At 38.1% G+C, this 20338-nt stretch overlaps 1 protein-coding gene across 1 annotated transcript; it reads right to left on the reverse strand.

The window, feature by feature from the left end:
• Positions 1 to 13077: 13077 nt before the first annotated feature.
• Positions 13078 to 19134, reverse strand: LOC135256681 (zinc finger protein ZIC 1-like). The gene is made up of 3 exons (XM_064338691.1): positions 17908 to 19134; positions 17354 to 17517; positions 13078 to 17036 (listed from the first exon to the last, which is right to left on the reverse strand). Exons 1-3 carry the CDS (start codon positions 18872 to 18874, stop codon positions 16836 to 16838), a joined length of 1332 nt encoding a protein of 443 aa, XP_064194761.1. The 5' UTR covers positions 18875 to 19134; the 3' UTR covers positions 13078 to 16835.
• Positions 19135 to 20338: the final 1204 nt, after the last annotated feature.

Below are 20338 nucleotides of genomic sequence, written 5' to 3' on the forward strand. Positions count from 1 at the left end.
GATGGAGATGCACGCACTGATAACGTCCATTTTCTGGGCAGCTTCTGCAAAAGCCATCTCTTTCATCTGCGGGCTGAGAAGAACATGGTTTTGAGAGAGGTAAATTAGAGGGATAGAATATAGAGGGAGAGAATCAGGGTTGAGTGAGAAGTCTGCCAGATGTGTCAATATCTTGGGGGAGGGGAGTGGGTGTAGCGGTGTATCATTGTAGCAGCAGGCTGGATGACACTTTGAGTGTTAAAGAGTCATAAGCAAGAGAGCGCTGTGGGTGCTACAGATCTCTCATCACGGAGACTGGATGCTTACACTGCTGCTTTAGATTAGTGTCTTACAGTCTTGCATTAAATCTGTCCTTTGAGAATGTAATTAATAAAGGGTCCAAGCACAGGAGGTGCTGGAACCTAATTATAAAGATTATTGTTATTATTTTTGTTATGTCACAGAAAACTCAACAGCACACAGTGTACACTCATGAAAATTTGTGCCTTGTATATAAGGGCTTAACCTTAATAGCAAACCAAAACAGAAATATGCCCATATTTGGATGTACATGCTCACAAAGAGAAAATTTGCTTAAAAGACATTTTAAATTTTGTGAAAAGCACCTAACCTCATTCATCACGAGAATCTTTGTGGCTCTGAGTGCTCGGATCCAATAATTGTTGCTTCTGCTGTATTCATAAAAAATATTTTAGCTGAGGTTAAAGAAGAAATGTTAATTCAATCCAGGAAACCATCTCCAAAATTCTGAGCTGTATTAAGGGCATTACAGAGTACTATAATAGATATACCAAGAGGATGATAAGTGCAATACCCTGCTTGACAACATAGCATTCCAGGCACATTTAAACAATTTTGTCCGCTGTCAGTGAAAATTTGGATTGTACCTGTGTTAAAACGAAAATTAATCTTGAGCGTGTACTCAGACTGGCTTCACAACAGAATTATGTTTCATAAGTTACAAAAATGAACAAAGCTTCATTTGCTTAGAGTCCTCCCACCAAAAAATACACTGCAAGTGACAGCATATGGATTTATTTAAAATATCTTTCTGTACTTATCAAGTAGTGCATTCATTTCCTACCCTGGCCGCAGTTCTTTTGAGACCAGAGAGTATGAAAAGCTCCTGGAAGGCCTACTTTAGGACAGAAAGTGTCGTGGCAGCTCACTTCCCCTATCCCATGTGTTAATCTGGCTCGCTGATTACCATGTGTCAGGAGTAACTGTTGAGCTTCCAGCAAGGCTGGTTCCCTTTCCAGAAGCTTTAACAGTCTGCTACCCACTGCGAAGGGTGAAATCCAAATCCCATGCGAAGGGGTGGGTGTTGGAGGGGAAGAAATTTTCAAACATGCACAGAATGTGCCCTTTTCCCTTTTTTTTCGGACAGGAAAAACTGCCAACCTATTCCAAAACAACTAATCCAACTCATACTCAATATGATGATGGTTATCTGTAGAGTGATATTTACATTTGTATACAGTGGTGTATTGTGATATTTAGTTATATACTGTAGCTGTTAATCTATTTGTATTGCTGTATAGTGGTATTTACTTGTGTTTTAAATCTGTTTGTTTATTCAGTTAACTTTATGCCTACTGATTGTAAATGTACTTTTCCTGCCTTCACACTTCTATATTCCTGAGACTAAAGCTGATGTTCAGCAGTTTTGCTAGCTCTGAATATTACCATGTCTATTTTATTTTCTTTTTTGTCTACTGATATTTAATGCTGTGATATAACTGGGTGAATTGTGAGCAAGGCAAGTGTGAGTCAATGAGACAAGTGTGTGAACTGAATTGGCCTAGAGGAAATGGGTCTGAATTGGTGGTCTAGAGGGCTTGTCTGATATGGGGCTGGGGGGGGGGGCACATTGGCAGTGTGCTAGGAAGCACAAGCTATAGTGAAGTGGGTGCTAATCCATCTCCCGCTGAGGGGCCTCTGCAGCAGTCCAATGCAACGCATAAGCCTCTTACTCACGCTGAAAACAAAGCCCCCTTTCCAAAGTCTGGGCCGGACCTCTCAGTGCACATGCTCCAGTCCAACAGACTGCCTTGCGCCTCATTCCAAAAAAACCAAGAAGGTGACAGGCTAGATTCTGTCAGATCCCAATCTGCTTTGTCCTTAAGTCACATTACATGTAATGAATTCATGAAGTAACTTGACAGTGTGGAAGCTCTGTAGCTGTGATACAATGGGACTTACAGAACAAATGTTCTTGGGAGGTATCATGTTGTTTTTATGTTTCTTACAATGATGTTTGTTGCTTCACATTTCCCAGTCTTCCTCTCTGACAGATTAGTTTACAGATCAGTTTTATTCTCCAGGTATTCCAGTAAATTGTGCCATTTAGTTGAGCAGGAGTGATTGTGTTTCATATGTATAGTCCCTCAGAACCAGGTACAGCTCCAGAAAGATGAACACCTCTTCTTCTGGTGTGATCTGTGCCTGTGTTGGTGCAGCATGTCTCCTCTTTAGGGAGATCAGAGGACAGCTTTCCTGGGGACCTTATTCCTTGAAACTTGTACACAATCTCTCATATGCATGTGGCACTTTATTGAACCATAATTGGTGTAAAATTCACTTCCATTCAGCACAATGACAGTACTGCATATAATAGCTAGTCTAGTTAGACTACTAGGCCTAAACCCTAGCCGTTGCTAATTGCATTATCGCTAACGAAAGCTAGCACAAGTCTATCCTACATCAACTGGTACTAAGTACAATCTATGAACTTTTGGGAACAAATGGCAGTAGGCCTCTTATCAAATTTGGTTTGAATGAACTAGACCTGCTGGCCAACTTAGAAGTCATAGCTTTGAGTTATGTAAACAAGTTTACATGGTTGTGGGTGACAAATTAATTGTGTTTTTTCTAGCAGTAGGCTGTGTGTACATATAATAAATGAATCACGTTGCACATCATAAGTTCATGTGCAGAGCTCTCCAAAAAGTCAAATTAGATTTTTTTTTTTTAAAGCTAAGCAGCATACAGCGCACAGGGTCCCAAAATTTGAGGACACTACCAACACTGATTGTTTCCATTATCTATTAGGGTCTAATATAATTATGACAGTCTGTTTATACTTCTTATTCAAAAACATTAATTTTAATAATATTCTGTAAGTCAAAAAGTGTCTAGCTGTTTATAATGCAAGAACACTATAGCAGTAGTGACATTAACTGGTAGAATTGCAGATTCATTGAATTAATAGATCATTTTAGTTATTAATAGCCCAGATATTTACATGTTGAACTTTAGGAACATGCACTGAATGGAATAAACAGTGTGACAATGAATAGGGGAATGCTTAGTTTACGGTGGGTTAACCCGATATCCAAATTGATTCCCATTTCAGACAAGTGATTTGAAAATGTGTTGAAATTTTAAGTTGTAACTGTTCTAAATAATGTATCCTTGAATAGGAAGTGTTATTGGAGTATCGATATTGCATCATTCCTTCATAAATAATGAAAACAACCAGGACTTGGTAATGGCCTCATACTTTTCTTCCCAACTGGATCTTTGCTTGATCTACTTGGAAGTATAAGTAGGCATGCGCTAAATCTTTATATTGATCATTGTTACTACATCGGGTAGCCTACACAGCCAGAGTGATGAGGTGCACGAAATTGGATGGGTTTTTTTTCTCTTCAAAAAATTGGATGATATATACTGCATATAGTATTATAGATGCCAGTTTTGAGCATCTCATGCATTGTGGTGGTCAGATTATTTTTAAGAAAGTTGTACCGAGTGTTGCCAACAAGCACATTTAAATTTATTTGATTTTGGGGGATTTATGTTACCATGGCATGCTAAATCTTGGCTGATTATTACCACTGGATACCATAAAGCCTATATAATTATAGGACAATAATAGCATATAATAAAAAGTACTATTTTGACTGACTAGGCTAGACTATTAATCAAAATTGCAATGGTTCAGGGAGACTCATCAATACGACCTCCTACGCTCTTTTGCATCTGCATATTACCATCATTGCACATACTGTAAAATAAACTGCATTCCTTTTTCACTGTTACCGCTGCACATCTAGCAGTTTCAGTTAAATTCAATTCAATTCAATAAACTTTATTTATGTTTGATGGGGTAATTAATTGCTGGGCATATCATCAATCAACATCAAAAACAGACAGAACACAATACGCACATCAACCTGACATCACATACAAAAGAATTTCAAATAAACAAGCAGAAAATGTTTTAAAAATGCAATAAAAAAGTGCAATAAAAAGGTATCAAGTATGTATATATGCATAAAAACATGCACATGTGCATTTACTTGCGCCATTCACGGTCCTAACGTAAGCATAGAACTCAGGATACCTGCATCCCATAGTCACTTGCCTATACACTAGTGCTGTAGCAAGATAGCAATTGTATCTATGCTGGCTACAGAGGCCAGAGGCATGCCCGCATCTACCACAATGAATAGTGATCCGTATGGAGCCACACTACTGGCGTATCACTTGCAGTCTCCTTCTATGCACAACTGTTTGCACAGAGGACAGGTTAAAATGCTATTTTGCTGTGTGTGTGTGTGTGTGTGTATGCTTTAACAATACATTAATTCATGGGCATGCACAAAAATATATCCTTTCTATATATACAGGAAAGAAAGCTTGCAGCTTTATACATTTGACATTGTTCAGAAATCACCTTTAAATGAGTACAGTTCATTCCAATCTGCGAGTCTCTTTGGAGTAATAGACTCCATCTGACAAGTCTCCGACATTCCATCTGTTTAATTCTTCATTTACATTCCGTGAGTGGCATGTCCAAAGCTAATAAACTCATCATCGCACGGAAAGCAGGTTTATTCCCCTCTCCCTGTAAAGCACGGCACCAGGTGAGACGATGCCCCCTCCTACTGTATGCCGGTTTACATTCAGCTAATTTGCCTGTTCGCGCTCGCCGAGGAAAATCCCCGCACAGCAGCCCCACAATTATATCCAGGTGCAAGGATTTAATTTGACAAAATTTTGGGGTGGATCTTTTTGCTTGTGGGGCCCCTCCGCTCTGTGCCAAGCGTAGTGCATGCCCTTGAAAAAGATCATGTGATCGAAGATCTTGACTGACAGCAGAAGCTGTTCCAGAACTCTTAAAGTCATAAACTGTCTGGTCCATTAAGATAATTAGAATGGCAGTAAGTGCAAACATCCCACTGAATATTCAGATCATACTTGGAATGCAAATGAACTTGGAATCTAGCCATTCAGAGGATAAGATATGTAAAAAAAAAAAAAAAAAAGGGTGTATTTGTGTCTGCGAGTGTGTGTGAGGGGGGCTGTGGGGACTGGAGGTGGATGGAGATTATGTAAAATGGGAAATGGCATTGCATATGAATCAGTCACGTTGGTTTTATAGTCCTTTGCGTTTTATGAGTGTTTGCGTGTGCGTGTCTGTAAATGTTGGTTGCGATCCAAGACTATTTCACTGTGTTCAGGCTTGGTGGATGTTCCTGAATGATGGGGTTGAAGGGCTGAGTTACAGAATCATTTTTGCCAGAGTTGCAGTAGTGCCTGTCTGATGGAGGCCGTCTCATTGTCGCTGCTGAAAGGGTCCGTGGTCTGGGAGCTCATCACTGACTGAGACCGGAGGTTCCCATAGTACAGGGGCAGGGTACCATGCCAGGAAAGTTATGGCACAGTGCACTTAAAGTTAACATCTTATTTGGGGGACTCAAAAATGAATTAGTAAAAATGAGAGGGGGACATTGAATTGATCTGCTAGTACGATAACCAAATCTACACACAGGAAAGAGAGTGGTAAGCGTAGTTTTGGTTTTGTGTGCTGCATCTCCAAGTGACTTAGGGCCGATCTGTTACACCTCTACTTATTATCTTCCCCTTGAGTAAGTGTAGCATGAGGAAAGAGGGTGGGTATGGGGGGGGGGGGAGGGGGGGGGAGAGCAACTGTCCAAATTTTTTTTTTCAGGACAGCTGAAAGGCATCAGGGATGTTCAGGGCATATCGCCCAACCACCCACCTGGGCCTCAGAGACTGCTGGCATGCTGGGAGTCAGGTCAGAGTAACCAATGGAAAAGCACACTGAAAAATGTGATAGAGTTATCCATGAATGCTTGAATGTTTACAGATGTGCATAAATTATATAGGTGTAATTAGCATTTAGAGTTAATTATTACTTTGCCGAGACCTTAAGGTGTAATGCATTATTTAAAAAAAGCTTAAAACACTGTCATTGGAGGGTGTGCTGTAATTGATGTGACATGATTTAGCTCAATTCCCACAGACACCGGAGTGGTTTAGTTCTGTGGTAGTTCCATGAGGATGGTTCCCTATAGACCCCTGGATTCTGTCAAAACCACCTTGTCATTTTATTGGAAAACAGCGTTGACAAACAGGCTAAGATTCTGTTGATTCAAAAACAAAACGTACCTCCATCTTTAAGTTGGAGTTGTTCTTACAGCACAATTACTCATACATTTAAGACGGGATTATTGCTTATATTGTGTCACCATCCACACAAACAGTAACACCATCTAATGAAATCAGAAAACTGTAAAAATACCTATATCTGATGGTATAATAAAACACAAGTGGCGTTTTACATGTAAGCTGTGAAATAAAATTTTAAAAGTTAAAATGAACTAAATAATATTTGGCAATATCTTATTGAAATCCCAAATGAATCACAGTGCAAAACCATTTGATTGTTAATACCCTAATCAAAGATCACCAAAAACATCATTCTTTTATGATCCAAAGAATTTATGGCATTCCTTGGCTATGGATTCATTTGCTGTTATCCCTTTTTAACGTATGATAATGGTCTTATTTAATTGCCTTAAAATGAGAGATATTTATTACACTTGGACCCATTTTTCTCCCTTTATGGCAGTTTGCATTACGTCTTTCAGGGTACAGAGTGAAATTAGACTTTGAGAGCATACATTCAAATGTGGGCTCTCTGACTTAATTTGTAACTGCTAGGACATACAAAATGCCAGCAAAATTATATGGAAGGCCATACCTGATTCAACTCCTTTGGTATTTACTCTTGAGCACCTCCGTGTACATGATAGCTAATTATCTAGTTTGTTTAATTTAGGGACCACAGCTTAATAGCTTCTTATGATGTCTAGGAAACATCTTTTATTTCAGCATTTTTATTTCAGACAACAATTTTGACACCAAATTACAACCAGGCCTACACACAAAATGGGCAAGTCATTTATGTCACAAATTAAATTCATTTTTGTTGTTTCTTTTCTGTCTTGTTTTTGTTTTGTGTTTTATTTATTCTTAAAAGACTTTCCACTGCATCTTCTTCCTTCTTGGAATGCATGAGGGACCATGGCAGTGCCCAGGGAAGGGGCATTCAGTCCGCAGGGTTTGACAGATCACTCAAAAGCAAATCTACAGATATTTTTCATAACACAAGCCAGTAAAGAAGAAATAAGATACACGCCCCCTTGGAATTTTCCCCTTGCACGGCAGCTTATTACTGGTGTTGGTAATATCTAAAGTAGTTTGGCATTGATGGTCAAATTTGTTTCTGTGAGTATGATTTTTAAAAGATACATGTGTCTACTAGGGGAAACTGATTCCCTTGTTTGTGTTCCAGAGTGTTGGAGTTGAGTTTGAGCATATATGCTTGATGTAGCATGAGAGGCACAGACAAAATGAGTTGAAGCCACAATAATGTCAAGTCATACTACTGGTCATGAGGTTGAAGGGTGGTTGTGATAAGAGTCAGCGGATATGCTTATTGATACGGCAGTTTTTAGAGATTAGCAGTTATCCTTTCTATTAAGAATGACCATTGTAGGTAAGGTTTTTTTTTAATGTTAGACGGGCCATGGTTTTAACTCATATAATTTAAGAAACAGGTCTGATAACTATTCCATCAATAAAACAAAGATAGAGACAATTAAAACAAATTAAAAATCATATTGGAGTTTGACATCATAAATTAAACATATTTGGAGTTTAGACACATCACGAAGATGGAGTTGTTTAATCAATATGTTTCCTATCTTTTTTCAATAATTAAAACAGTGATAACTATTCATATAAACAGATAGAGACAATTAAACAAATTAAACAACATTTGGGTTAGAACAATCCTTCTGGTACAGTAAATGTCAGAGCTTCAGCTTGTGTTTTCAACTTCAGTGATTCTATGCCTATTCCATTATGGAACCGGGGGGAATGGTGAGATGTGACCAGGTGGATTGTTTTTGGAGGAGTCACAGTTTTAACTGATTTCAGAAGCAGATGAACTAGTGCAAGTATAATTACATTAATATATGCATTAATTTGAACATAATATCGGAAATGTGTCCCCTTAAAAAGCACTGATCTGGAAAAAGGCTCACAAAAGCATTGAACAGAACTTCCATGACTGTGGTTCTGTTCATCAAAAATGAAAGGGGGCTTAGCTTTCTCAACAGCATGTTTCTGGACAACATTCCTGGCAGTAGCCCTTGCCAATCAAGAGAGATTTGGCAAGAAAGGTTTTTTAATTGCATACTTGGTTGCATTGATATATCTGAATCCCCAAACATCTCTTCTTTTTTATTAGGTTAGCTCATTTCTGTTTGGGAAGGGAATTTCAAACATTCAGAACCCTGAATTTTTACTCACCATCCTTCTGTGTTTCCTCACCAAGACTGAAATCCAGAAAATATTGTTCATAAACATGTGGCAAAGTGTTGCAACTAAAAACGTTTTTAACTAAGTTCTTTACATCCCCCTGAAACTTGTCCAGACAGACAATGTCCAGAGTGATGTGAGGTCCTGGGAACCCACACAATCCATGGTCATTGTGTTGTGTTACAGGGTGTCCCCAGGGCTAGAAGTAAGTTAACCCTACTTTCGGCGTAGGTCCCCATCTTGTCAAATGGGCCTGTATAGTACACGTCCAAGATTATGAAGGACAACTTGTTCTTCAAACGTCACTTTAAAAAAATAAAGAGAAATTCATCTGAAACATTGTAATTGCTTGTCCAAGCGTAATTATCTGTATTAAAGCAAGATTGCAAAATAATATATGAATATAAATGTTAAATGTACAGTAAATGTTGAATGTGAATGTAAACATTTTCAAATTTTAAATATGAGTTTAAATATTAAATGTAAATGGTAAATATAAAGGAAAGATTTATCTGTAAATGATTTAAAAAGTGACATTTAAAAATTGCAGTGCATTGTTGATATTTGGCAATGTGTGAAAACTGAGCAGGATTATAGAATGTTCAATATTTTACAAATGGTACCCAATACTGGATTAAATTTTGCAAGTTAGCTTGATACATCACAACATGTGAAATGGCATTAGTAGGTGTTGCTATGGATTCTGTCAGGTGGCTGTGGTTTACTGGCCTCCAGACTCTAAGCTAGCTATTAATTTAAAACTAGGTTTAACAGCAAGCAAACACTATCATTTACTTGCTTCATCATTGTAAATGTCTATGCCAGGAATAAGTCCAGTTTCAATCATGATTTCTTCTTCTGTAATTCTTCACTGCATTGGAGCAATCAAAAGTAACAGCATGTCATTTCATGGTTATAACTGACAGGGTGGCCACACATTGGGAAAACTCAACCAATCAACACATAAAGCTAGATGAATATGCAAGTTTATTCATGAGACACTAGTAGTCACTGGATACAAACTGGTTTTTAACAATAAAATGTGTCAGATCATCATATGGCTGAGCATGTGTTGTAAACTAATCCAGCTAGTTACAAACCAGTCTCAATTGGAATTATTTTTATTGTATATGGGAAGGAAATAGAGGCAAACAACAGAGTCACACTTCTCCCCCATTGACAACAGTGGATAGTAGAAAAACTGAGGTTGGCTTAGTCTCCTTAGTGAGCTTTCCAGGCAGCCCCTCCTTCCTGAGACTCAGTTTTCACCCTTTCTGAGCCAGCCCTCTACCCATTACGTTGCCAAGACATCAGATTCCTGGCGCATGCGTATTTCCAAAACGATGATTGAACACAATAAGTTGTAAGTTTATGTGCAAGAGGAAGTTGTTAAATCTAATCAAATCTCTTGTAATGGTCTGTCAGCTCACTCAACATGGTTAAATTAGTTAATCTGACTAAAACTCAGGATAATTTTTCACAATGGATCTATGCGGAAAAATACAAGGCAAAAAGTCAAGTTCAGAAATGTGCCATATGTGAAAATTCCTTGTGTGATTATATGAAGTGAAAAATATAAATGACATGTACTCTATATTTAATGTTAAAGTGTCCCCCCCCCCCCCAATAGGACAATACATATAAAACAAAGTATCAGAAAACATCTCTCTGACAATATTACATGTCCATTTTTTGTATGGCATTTTTCAGATTGCAAGGTTCTTTTTTTGTGTGATTCATATCCATTTAATACTCCCCTTTTGTAGCAGTGATAATAAGTAGATAAGATACATCGATATATGCTTCTTCCTGGTCCTCACCCAATTTTACTGACTGGTCAATGCATTGCTCTGAGGTACCTTTCTCTGAGGGTCTACTGCATGACCTCAATGCACCAACTGAATGATTATTAAAAGAACAGAATCTTAAATCCTATATCAGGAGAGAACGTTTGTCCTAGAAAATACAAAAGTTCAGCAGTGTTCACAGTTCCCTTTGAACTCAAACAACCGGAGGCTTTTTGCAACACGTGAGAGGAAAGGAGGTATTCTAAGTCAAGGAAAGACACTAGGTGCAAGCCAGTATTAGCCTTAAACAGTTTTTCCTGAAATAACATGAATTGTTACCACAAGGATCACCGAGTAGGTACCAGACTGCCACTTCAAAGAAAAAACTATTTTCAGTTATCATCGTTTTATATATATATATTTTTTTTTATTTATTTTTTTTAATTTTTTTTTTAGGTTATGCATATTACAATGTGTTTTAACTTCTGGGCTTGCACCACACTTTGTGCAATAAGCATGTTTCCTTTACATTGCAATTCAGAAGTGATGGGTGGGATTTATCCCTGATGCAATAAGCATGTTTCCTTTACATTGCAATTCAGAATTCAGGATTTATCCCTGATTTTCACCAGCATGCTAACATGTAGACTCATCCAGGAAAAGCTTGTGTAATTAAATCTTCTCTCCATTACAATATTTCACAAAATTTTATGGCTGCCATTTAAACAATGGCGGATCCTCTTCCTTGAGTGAAACATTGAAACTTTGAAACATTGACTTGATAGTTGCTTATTGTTTTAAAACCCACTGGGTTGCAAATGGCTGGAAGGTATTACACTAGCCATGTGCCCCGTGCCTGCAGGGCTATCAACCTTTGATACAATGCCTTGCTTTTCACCCCATCTAACAGTACGAGTAGTAGAAAATAACTGGAAATCTGTCTGATTTAAAATCATGTAACACCTCTTCTCCCAAAACTTGAGAATAATGTAATAACTAATCATAGGAATGTTAAGAACATTACAATTATGATAATAACCACACTGGTGTGTGTGCAAATGCATGTCACGCAGACATACACAAACATCAATACACGCACATATGATTTATAAGTAAACATGTATGATTTAAAAACCATTATGAACATTAAGTTCAGCACAGTATTATTTACATTATATGGAACCTATGACAACCATCAAGTTGAGTTTAACCAAAAAATAAAAACGAGAAAAAAAAGTCCTCTACACTATCCTTGAGGTCAGTATTCTATTTATAGGGGATCCGATAATTAAACTATGACACGTCAAACATGTATTATGAAGTCAGTTTGATATAAGTACCTGTAATGCTATCATCTGGCAATGTTTCAGTTTACTCAAAGAAAGTAACACGTCAATGTAACCAGCTAAATGAATAATTATGCGCGCTTGCAGGAACGTATTACTTCATTATGATCGATTGAAAATGAATCAATTTGCGATGATGTGTATCCACTATGTAGTTTTTAATCATTCGGAAGTGTCATATCATGCAAAAATGCTGAAATCTAAAGGCATATAAAAAGAAATAACACAACGCACACACGCACACACACACACACACTCCCTTGTATCAAGAATTTATTATCAAGTGTGTGAATATTATATTGGCTATTATATTTGGGATAAAAGGCAATGGGATTTTATTTGTTGACAGATCAAACTATATGAGATAACTGTCTTTCTGTCCTCATAGGCTACGTCCCGTTGAAAACAACTGTATGACTCAATTTAACGTCAAGGAACTTAAGTAAATTAAATATCAGGACATGCAAATAATAGCGTAGGAATTAAATTTAGTAGCACCGTTTCCACAACAGGTGCATGGCCTCATTCAATATAATCGCATAGTGATTTGTTCATGAATGTAAATATTCTGATGGTAAGCCAAAGTTTTGTTTATTGTCTACAAATTATTTTTTCAGTCCACAAAACAACAATTTTGTTTAGCAACCGATTCCGTTTGAATATATCAAGTGGGCGTAGCCTACATAAAGTTCGAAAACTTGGCGGTTAGTCGGCACGCATGTTTTCCCGCACAGAGATGAAATTATATAGTTAACCGTTTTAACCTATATCCAGTCTCCGCTTTGAAGCGAACCCCTAGCATAATTCGATTATGCGATTTCTATTGGACTTACAGGATTTCTAAGTGCCGATCGGTGATCGTCTTGCCTCCCCATCAGGTGCGGGGCGTAGCTGAAGTTACCCTATATAACCGTCCTTGATGTTGCAGTACGGAGGCTGACCCACCGAGTTTCATATTGCATTTGCACAGCACACCCCTACCAGGCAGCTCGAAGTCAGCCAAGGGTCAGCCATATCCAATGCGAGAGAGAGAGAGAGAGAGAGAGAGAAAGAGAGAGAGGGAGAGAGAGAGAGAGAGAGAGAGAGAGAGAGAGAGAGAGAGAGAGAGAGAGAGCGAGAGAGAGCTATCTTTATATTAGTGAAGGGCAATACATCATTCCCTGGGCAACAGTTGTATGATTACCATAAGTTGTCTGCGTAAGCCTATTCATGACAATTGAGAGAGCTTGATCCGAAAAAATAATTTTTTGACTTGCCGACCCTAAGGCTTCCATGTGTGCAAAAATAAAGTTATAGCCAATGTATTATGAAAGACGCTGTTGAAATCTTACGTAACAATACTCAAAAACGTTGAGAGAATATTTGAAAAATAAATCGGCAATGACAATCTATTAATTTAATATGAGTAACATCTCCATAAGCTTGTCTGTGATTAATTTTGACACCACACTAATTTACATGAAGTAATTATCCTGAAACATAAGTGCTATGCCATTTACATTTTACCCTTATGTGACATCTGCATAACCGTTAATGTATTTCCTCATTTACTTCAGCTATTGGGGTTGATAAAAGTAACAACATGTAAGGCCAATGGTTTATTCGGCTACAAGTGAATAGGCTCCCACAGGGACATGCTAAGGAAACAGGCAGGATTCTCTCTGACATATAATAGCAAGATACATTATTATTGTGGCAGAGCAGTCGCTACCAACGTGTTTGGTCAACTGGAGCTTGATTCTAGATTAGTTAGGTGGATTATTTTCTTAAGAAAATAAGTAGGCTAAATGTGATTGTGTGCGCGGGTGTGCTTGCATGTGAGTAAGAGAGAGAGGCGCTAATGAACAAAAGTATTTTAGCTTCTTCATGAAGTCACTTAATAAAGGTTGTCCCTTAAAAGTTCAACCAAAAATGCAATGAAATCGAGCCATCAAAGGCAGCAGAAAAAAATGCATAGCCTACTCGTGTAAAATGACAATTAGGCTTAGGCTACAAGATCAGGAATCTGGAGATGAACGAAACGTGAAATATAGGCCTGTAGCCTATTGTCCATGACTGTAATGGACTAAGATCGTGATCTGAAATAGGCTACCGTTAAATCGTAAACGAGTCGTCAATGCACACACAGTCTGTATTTTAGAGCTTATAAATTACGTTTATTGTAGGTCTAGCCTATTGTAAGAACGAATTATCAGAAACACACGGGGCATTTCTTTCAGTAGCCTATTTAATATTCGGCGTTAACCTATGTTTTCTGAGAATACACACATGTTCTTCAAACCATTCCACAATTCCATTGTTAGGTTTATTTACAGAACAATACACAAACAGAAAATATGCAATTATTTTATTTTCATCTAGTTAGGGATTGTATGCAAAGGCCCAGCAAGTGAATATGATAAACTTGTTTGTCGTAAGGGAATTGACAAAGAGCCAAAATTGAGAAAACTGTTTAAAAAATAAAATGGTAAATGAAGCTGCAGTCTATCAATTACTTAGTGACTTAAGATACAGTACTCAACTTTACCCCACCAGTAAAGCTTATCACATACATTCAACACATGTTAAAAGGGTTCAGTTGTATTTTCCTCTTCGAGAAAGAAGCAGGAAGTTAGCTGAAATTCACTCAAGCGCGCTATTCTTCGACGCCTTCTAATGAAATATGTAGTGCACTGAAATATATAGATTTTTAAAGTATATTCTTTTGCGTTAAGACTTCAGACCGTGGCATATGTAGGCTAAATAGTGGCCAATTTAGTCGGTGATGGCTAGGATATTGAGTAAATATGCCTTTACTGCAGTGAATAAACATGTAACATGTACACCGTATCACTACACTGTACTGCTGCTCATAAAAAAAATAATGTTAAAATTAAAAAACGTCCGTAGTGCCGTATTGCGTAGATACACACAATACAGTCACAATATTGCAATTATACATTAAGTGTGTAAGTCAAAACGCACACGTAGAACACCGTGTACGGTTCCAAACGGTGTCAAACAATTACTTCTATTGCCAAAGTTGCCATTTCAAGATATACCCTAACGCACATGCAGCAAAACACAGGCAAGGAATTGCCATTTGACAGACATATTTATTATTAATGAGAAAAATTCAACTTTCAAAATATATTTTACACTGCAAGGTGGCGCTATGTATTCAAGAGCCTATGAATATATTACACAAGTAATCTCCATTTATTAAAAAAAACAAAAAAAAAAAACAAAAAAAAACAAGCAATACAATAACCTACTGAACCGGCTATATATTTAGAATTGCGATATATATTTAGATAAATTTGATCACACCCCATTTATGTTGATGATGTAACCTATGTATACAATCTACACAAGCTAACATGCCCTGGGGTGTGCACAGTGCGAGTGGGCGTGTCGGATTTATTTAACTGTGCACGTGGTTTAAACCTTTGTGTTAAACATTCTGATTACTTATGCGTATATAACCGTTAGATGTGTCAATCTTTGAGCTTATGAATTCCGTTCTGCGCCTTCCCTCAGCGTTGTTGGTGTTAGCCAAGCCCGTGATCACCCTTGTCAGTTGACTTGATGTCTGCTTATTGCAGTCAGGAAGAAATAACGGCAAGATTAACATCATTCCAGCCATAGCAAAGTCTCGGTGTTTTTCAGATGCCATGCCAACCGCCATGAAACTGATTATCTTCCAAGGAAAAAAAAAGGAAAAAAAAAAAAACGTTTAGCAGTTATTGGGCATAATTAATCATGTTTATGAAACTTAACAATTTGCTGTTTGTATAAAATAAAATTCTATTTTAATTGTGACTGAATTCGACAGGGTAAAAGATCATTTATAACATCTATTTATTCTCAGCATAGTTCGTTTTACTGGTTTATAAAACTGAAAACGAGATGGTAGAGAATGCACCATGATCATAGGCCTATAAGGTCTGTGGCAAACATAATTGTTTTTACCGATCTTAAGAACAGTCGGACTTTTTGGGTCTGAGCATTTGGCATAGCCTACTTTTATTTTACATAATGGATTAGGCTACTTGTTCATCTCATGCCATTGATCTACGTTTACATTTTTGGTGAAATATAGGATAGGAATATGTATGTTGAATGTAATTTTCGCGTTCAGTTTAAGCAGGAATTTGTTACGAAGTACGACAAAAGATGTGATATGTATAAAGGGCTATATTCCGTAGTCTAATAGGGAAAAAATTCAAAGAACAGTTATTTTCATTTTAAGTTTTAATACTGTACAAAATGTAACCAAAATGTTTATAAACTCAACATAACATTTAAAAAGACATTTATCCATAAATATCGATATGTGTGATACCAGCCTTTTACATGCGAGGAATATGGAAATTTGTGCTGCACATCTATTTTTTTTTTTTTTTTTTTACTTTTCCAAGGCAATGAACAGATAATTTTGGAAAATGACAGATAGTTCGTATATTGGCTACTATACATATATATCACCTTTTACATAAACAGAGTGACACGGAGTTTCAGGCTTTTACTATACGATTTATCGACATGACATTTGATAACAACAATTTACTGTACTCAGACTAGACTGCGAGACGAAATGTTTCCACTGTATACAAAATCACATTAACACTAATAGTCGGTTAATTCGACGCGTAACCATACAGGGTAATTCACATTTGGTACACATTAACCGTAACATTCTTGTCAATCAAGACTATTAACCGCATATTTCTTCACAACATTTTCAGTTTCCATAAATTTGGGGACCACATTTTTCACAAAATCCCTTAAACTGTGATATATCTATTTACAAAATTACATATTACATATGAAACAAGTAAATCTTTATATACAAACAGGCCGCAACTCGCAAATAGCATGCAATTTGAGATATCCTGTGTACAGTCTTTCAAGACCCTAACTCGGGCGTCGGACGTTTTATCATATTGCTCAAGCCTCAACCTTTGAAAAACAGCCGTTTACCAAAGAACTTTCGGTTCCACGTGTTTCAGTCCGTGCTTACTTTGTAGCTTTTGTGGTCTTTGAGTCCGAGCAGTCCTAACTCTGCAGTCGTAAAAATATTTTAGACGTACCATTCGTTAAAATTTGACGACAGCGCGCTGTGATGACTGGTCGCGTGATGCACTGTTGAGGACGCTGGAGATATAGCGCTGCTGCTTTGGTTCTCTGCGGATGGAGATACAATTGTTGGAGGCGTGGATGATTCGTACCCTGAACTGGCTGCTGGAGAGGGTTGTGACCCTGATGAAGACGATTCGTGAACCTAAAACATAAACACAATTACAGGTAAGTATTTTTCTCAACGAATTTTGTTGAATATCCTATGAGTTTTAAAACAATCAGTAATCTCCAAAGTGCAAGTTACTCAGACATTCAGCTGCAATGTTTTAAACAATGGATACACATAACCAGAGCCACATAATATAATAAATGCTATTTTATTGCAAACTTATAATTACACGTTTCTATGCTTAAAATACATAGAATATGACAAAAAGAACCAATGAATGCTCCACCCCTTCACACACACACACACACACACGCACACACACACACACACACACACAAATTAAAGTTTACCTTCATGTGTTTTCTGAGGGAACTGGGATGTGTGTAAGATTTGTCACACATTTTGCAGAGATAGGGTTTGTCAGACGTGTGGACGTGCATATGTTTCTTACGATCACTGCTGTTCGCAAACCGCCTGTCACAACCTTCAAACTCGCATTTAAATGGTTTTTCGCCTGTCACGAAAACAAATAACAAAGTTTCAATAAGTTCTATAAAATATAAAAGCAAGCAGTATTAAAACATAACATGTTTTTGCAAAACGTGTATATGGAAGCCAAATATTATTTCCATTTCGTGCTAGTTCAATTTTTTTATTTTTCAGATTTTTTTGTATCTATGAATTTTACAATGGAAAAATCCCAGGTTTTGTTATATTTTTTTCATAACAGAAAATGCACCTACTCTATAAAGCTAATACCATATTTGAATAAATCATTATTCGTTTACAGAAATACGGTTTACAACTGCATATGGTTAATATCACAAAACAATTCAATAGAGTACATAAAAACACGTTGATGTCCCATGAGAGAGAAACGTATGGAGACGTGCAGAATTCTTACCAGTGTGAGTTCTTTTGTGGATTTTTAGATTTTCTGATCTTGCGAATACTTTGCCACAGCCGGGAAATGGGCATGGGAACGGCTTCTCGCCCGTGTGCACTCTGATATGATTAACTAGCTTGTATTTAGCTTTAAATGGCTTGCCTTCCCGGGGACATTCTTCCCAAAAGCAGATGTGATTTGACTGTTCTGGGCCCCCAACATGCTCAACAGTGAGGTGAGTCACGAGCTCGTGCATGGTGCTGAAAGTTTTGTTACAAGACTTTTTGGGATTCGACAGCTGGTCCGGTTCAATCCACTTACAGATAAGCTCTTGTTTAATCGGTTGCCTCATGTATCGAAAAAAGGCCCCAGCCCCGTGGTGTGCAGCCATGTTCATATTCATAGCACCATAACCGTGCAACTGTGTCGATGCATAGTGCTCAGACCTGGGACTCGTCACCTGCCCATACTGTTCTGCTCTGCCGTACATGTCCCCGGTAAACCCCAGACGCATCTGACTATTTACAACGTTCGGAGACCCATGTGTGGCTGCCTGCTCGTGCAGTCCCGGGAATAGAAGGTGTCCGGTGGCATCTGAGTGTCCATGAGCCCCTGCGAAAGTTCCTGCCGCTGAGGCAAAAAGACTGTGTTGTGCGCTTGCTGCGTCACCGAATCCCCGATTTCGGAACAGAAAGTCCCTGGTGGAGTTGAACGCTGCAGTTGAGTAGGAGCTTACATGAGCAGGGTGGTGGTGATGCCCCAAAGCGGCTGCTGCGTAGCTCGGAGTCTGCGAAGAGAAAGCTGTTTGTCCAGAACCAAGTTCGTGAGTACCATGGTTGATTTTGAAAGCTCCCATCCCGTCAGCAAACGGATTTAACCCCAACCCAACTTCTCTATCGGTGACTTCGCCTGTTGAATGATGTCTGGAGGAACCGAACGTAGTTACTCCTATGGCAGGATACTGTGGCCCTGCGTCAAGGAGCATCGTAAGTCTGCAGTAGCAACTGCAAGAAAAATATGAACGCACGCGCAAATCTCTGCTTTCGCTTTGAGGGTTGTGCGTCTTAATCAGATACGCTCACACCCACCTCTACGTTTACTTTTTATTTTTCAGAGCTAGATTTTTTCGCTTTTATTCAACCGTTGGCCAGAATCACGCAATGCAACGTCTTCTGTAGTTTTTCGTCCTGTGGAGAAACTTTCACCTCCTCAGCCGGGCGGTGAGTCCGAGACTGATAGTTGCAATCATTCCTGCAGATAAATGAATTGAAAACACAACACCGGCCCCCTAGATGAATGGGAAATAGGGGAGGTGTCACGTGAGTCCCTGCCTGGTCTCCTATTCGAGGAAGCCGTTTTCTCCTTACTCTCACACTCCAGCCAAGAACAGTTCACGATCTTCTAGCTCCGCATCGATTGGCTCATGATCAATCTTAGATATTGCAAGGTAGTTGATTGTGATTTTGGCTAGTGTAGGATGACGACGAAGAGTTAAGATAAGAAATATACATTAAGTCGTAGAAATAAAGGAGTTTAAAATAAATTATCTTGCACGTTTTGGAAACGGCATTACACAGTCGGTATTGTTTTTTTTATTTTTATGTTGATTAATTTCGGAACATGTTTATGATGAAAGTAAGCCGTTGAATTTATGTCAGACGTTTTCGGTGTTTTGTTGTGTGGGCAAGTATGGCCAATTCACCCCCTATTCTGAGAAAGTCTGGTTGTGGGGTACAGTGACATTCTTTGGTACATGATAAATGACCACTCTGGTGCGACATCTGAATAGAAAATTGTTCATTTAAAATTCACAATTCACATGTCAAACTGATTGGAATTCTTTCACACGCGGAGCTACAATTGGACTAAAGGGCAACTGGTGTCTTTGTTGTCGGGAGAGTCTTTTGGTCTCTAGAGAAAATTCAGTTAACTTAAGGTGCGTGAACAAAAAGAGGAAAAGTGGCAGCTGAGATATTTTACAAGAAGTGAACCAAAATGTGATTTCCAGAGATCACAGGATAGAGAAATAAATGAATCAACAAACGGATTGCACATAGCCCATTACGTTATTGTAGCTTGTGACAAATAGTAAACATTCCACAAGAAAGCGTCAGTATTTTATAAGATATGCTTCACCCATGCAGAGAGAAAATTTTCGGATTTCCTCATTTCTTTGTAGAAAACGTGACGCCCCGCTCCACGCAGGACGTGTTAGGCAATAGTGACATACATGCTATGTGGAAAATTACAATAATTGCTACAAAATTGATATGATCCACTTGTACAATGTATCATATATCCCACATTCCTGATTTACCGCCGCTAGTTGCAGTGCGGAAATTAAACGTATTGTACAATATTTTTCAATATAATTTTAGCTTTCCCATGGCATTGGGACTGATCCAAACGTGCAGTTGGGCGTGCCACAGAGGCACATTGTTGCAATGCT

This window comes from Anguilla rostrata, chromosome 6 (assembly GCF_018555375.3).
Source record: "Anguilla rostrata isolate EN2019 chromosome 6, ASM1855537v3, whole genome shotgun sequence".
In the NCBI taxonomy this organism is placed as follows: domain Eukaryota; kingdom Metazoa; phylum Chordata; class Actinopteri; order Anguilliformes; family Anguillidae; genus Anguilla; species Anguilla rostrata.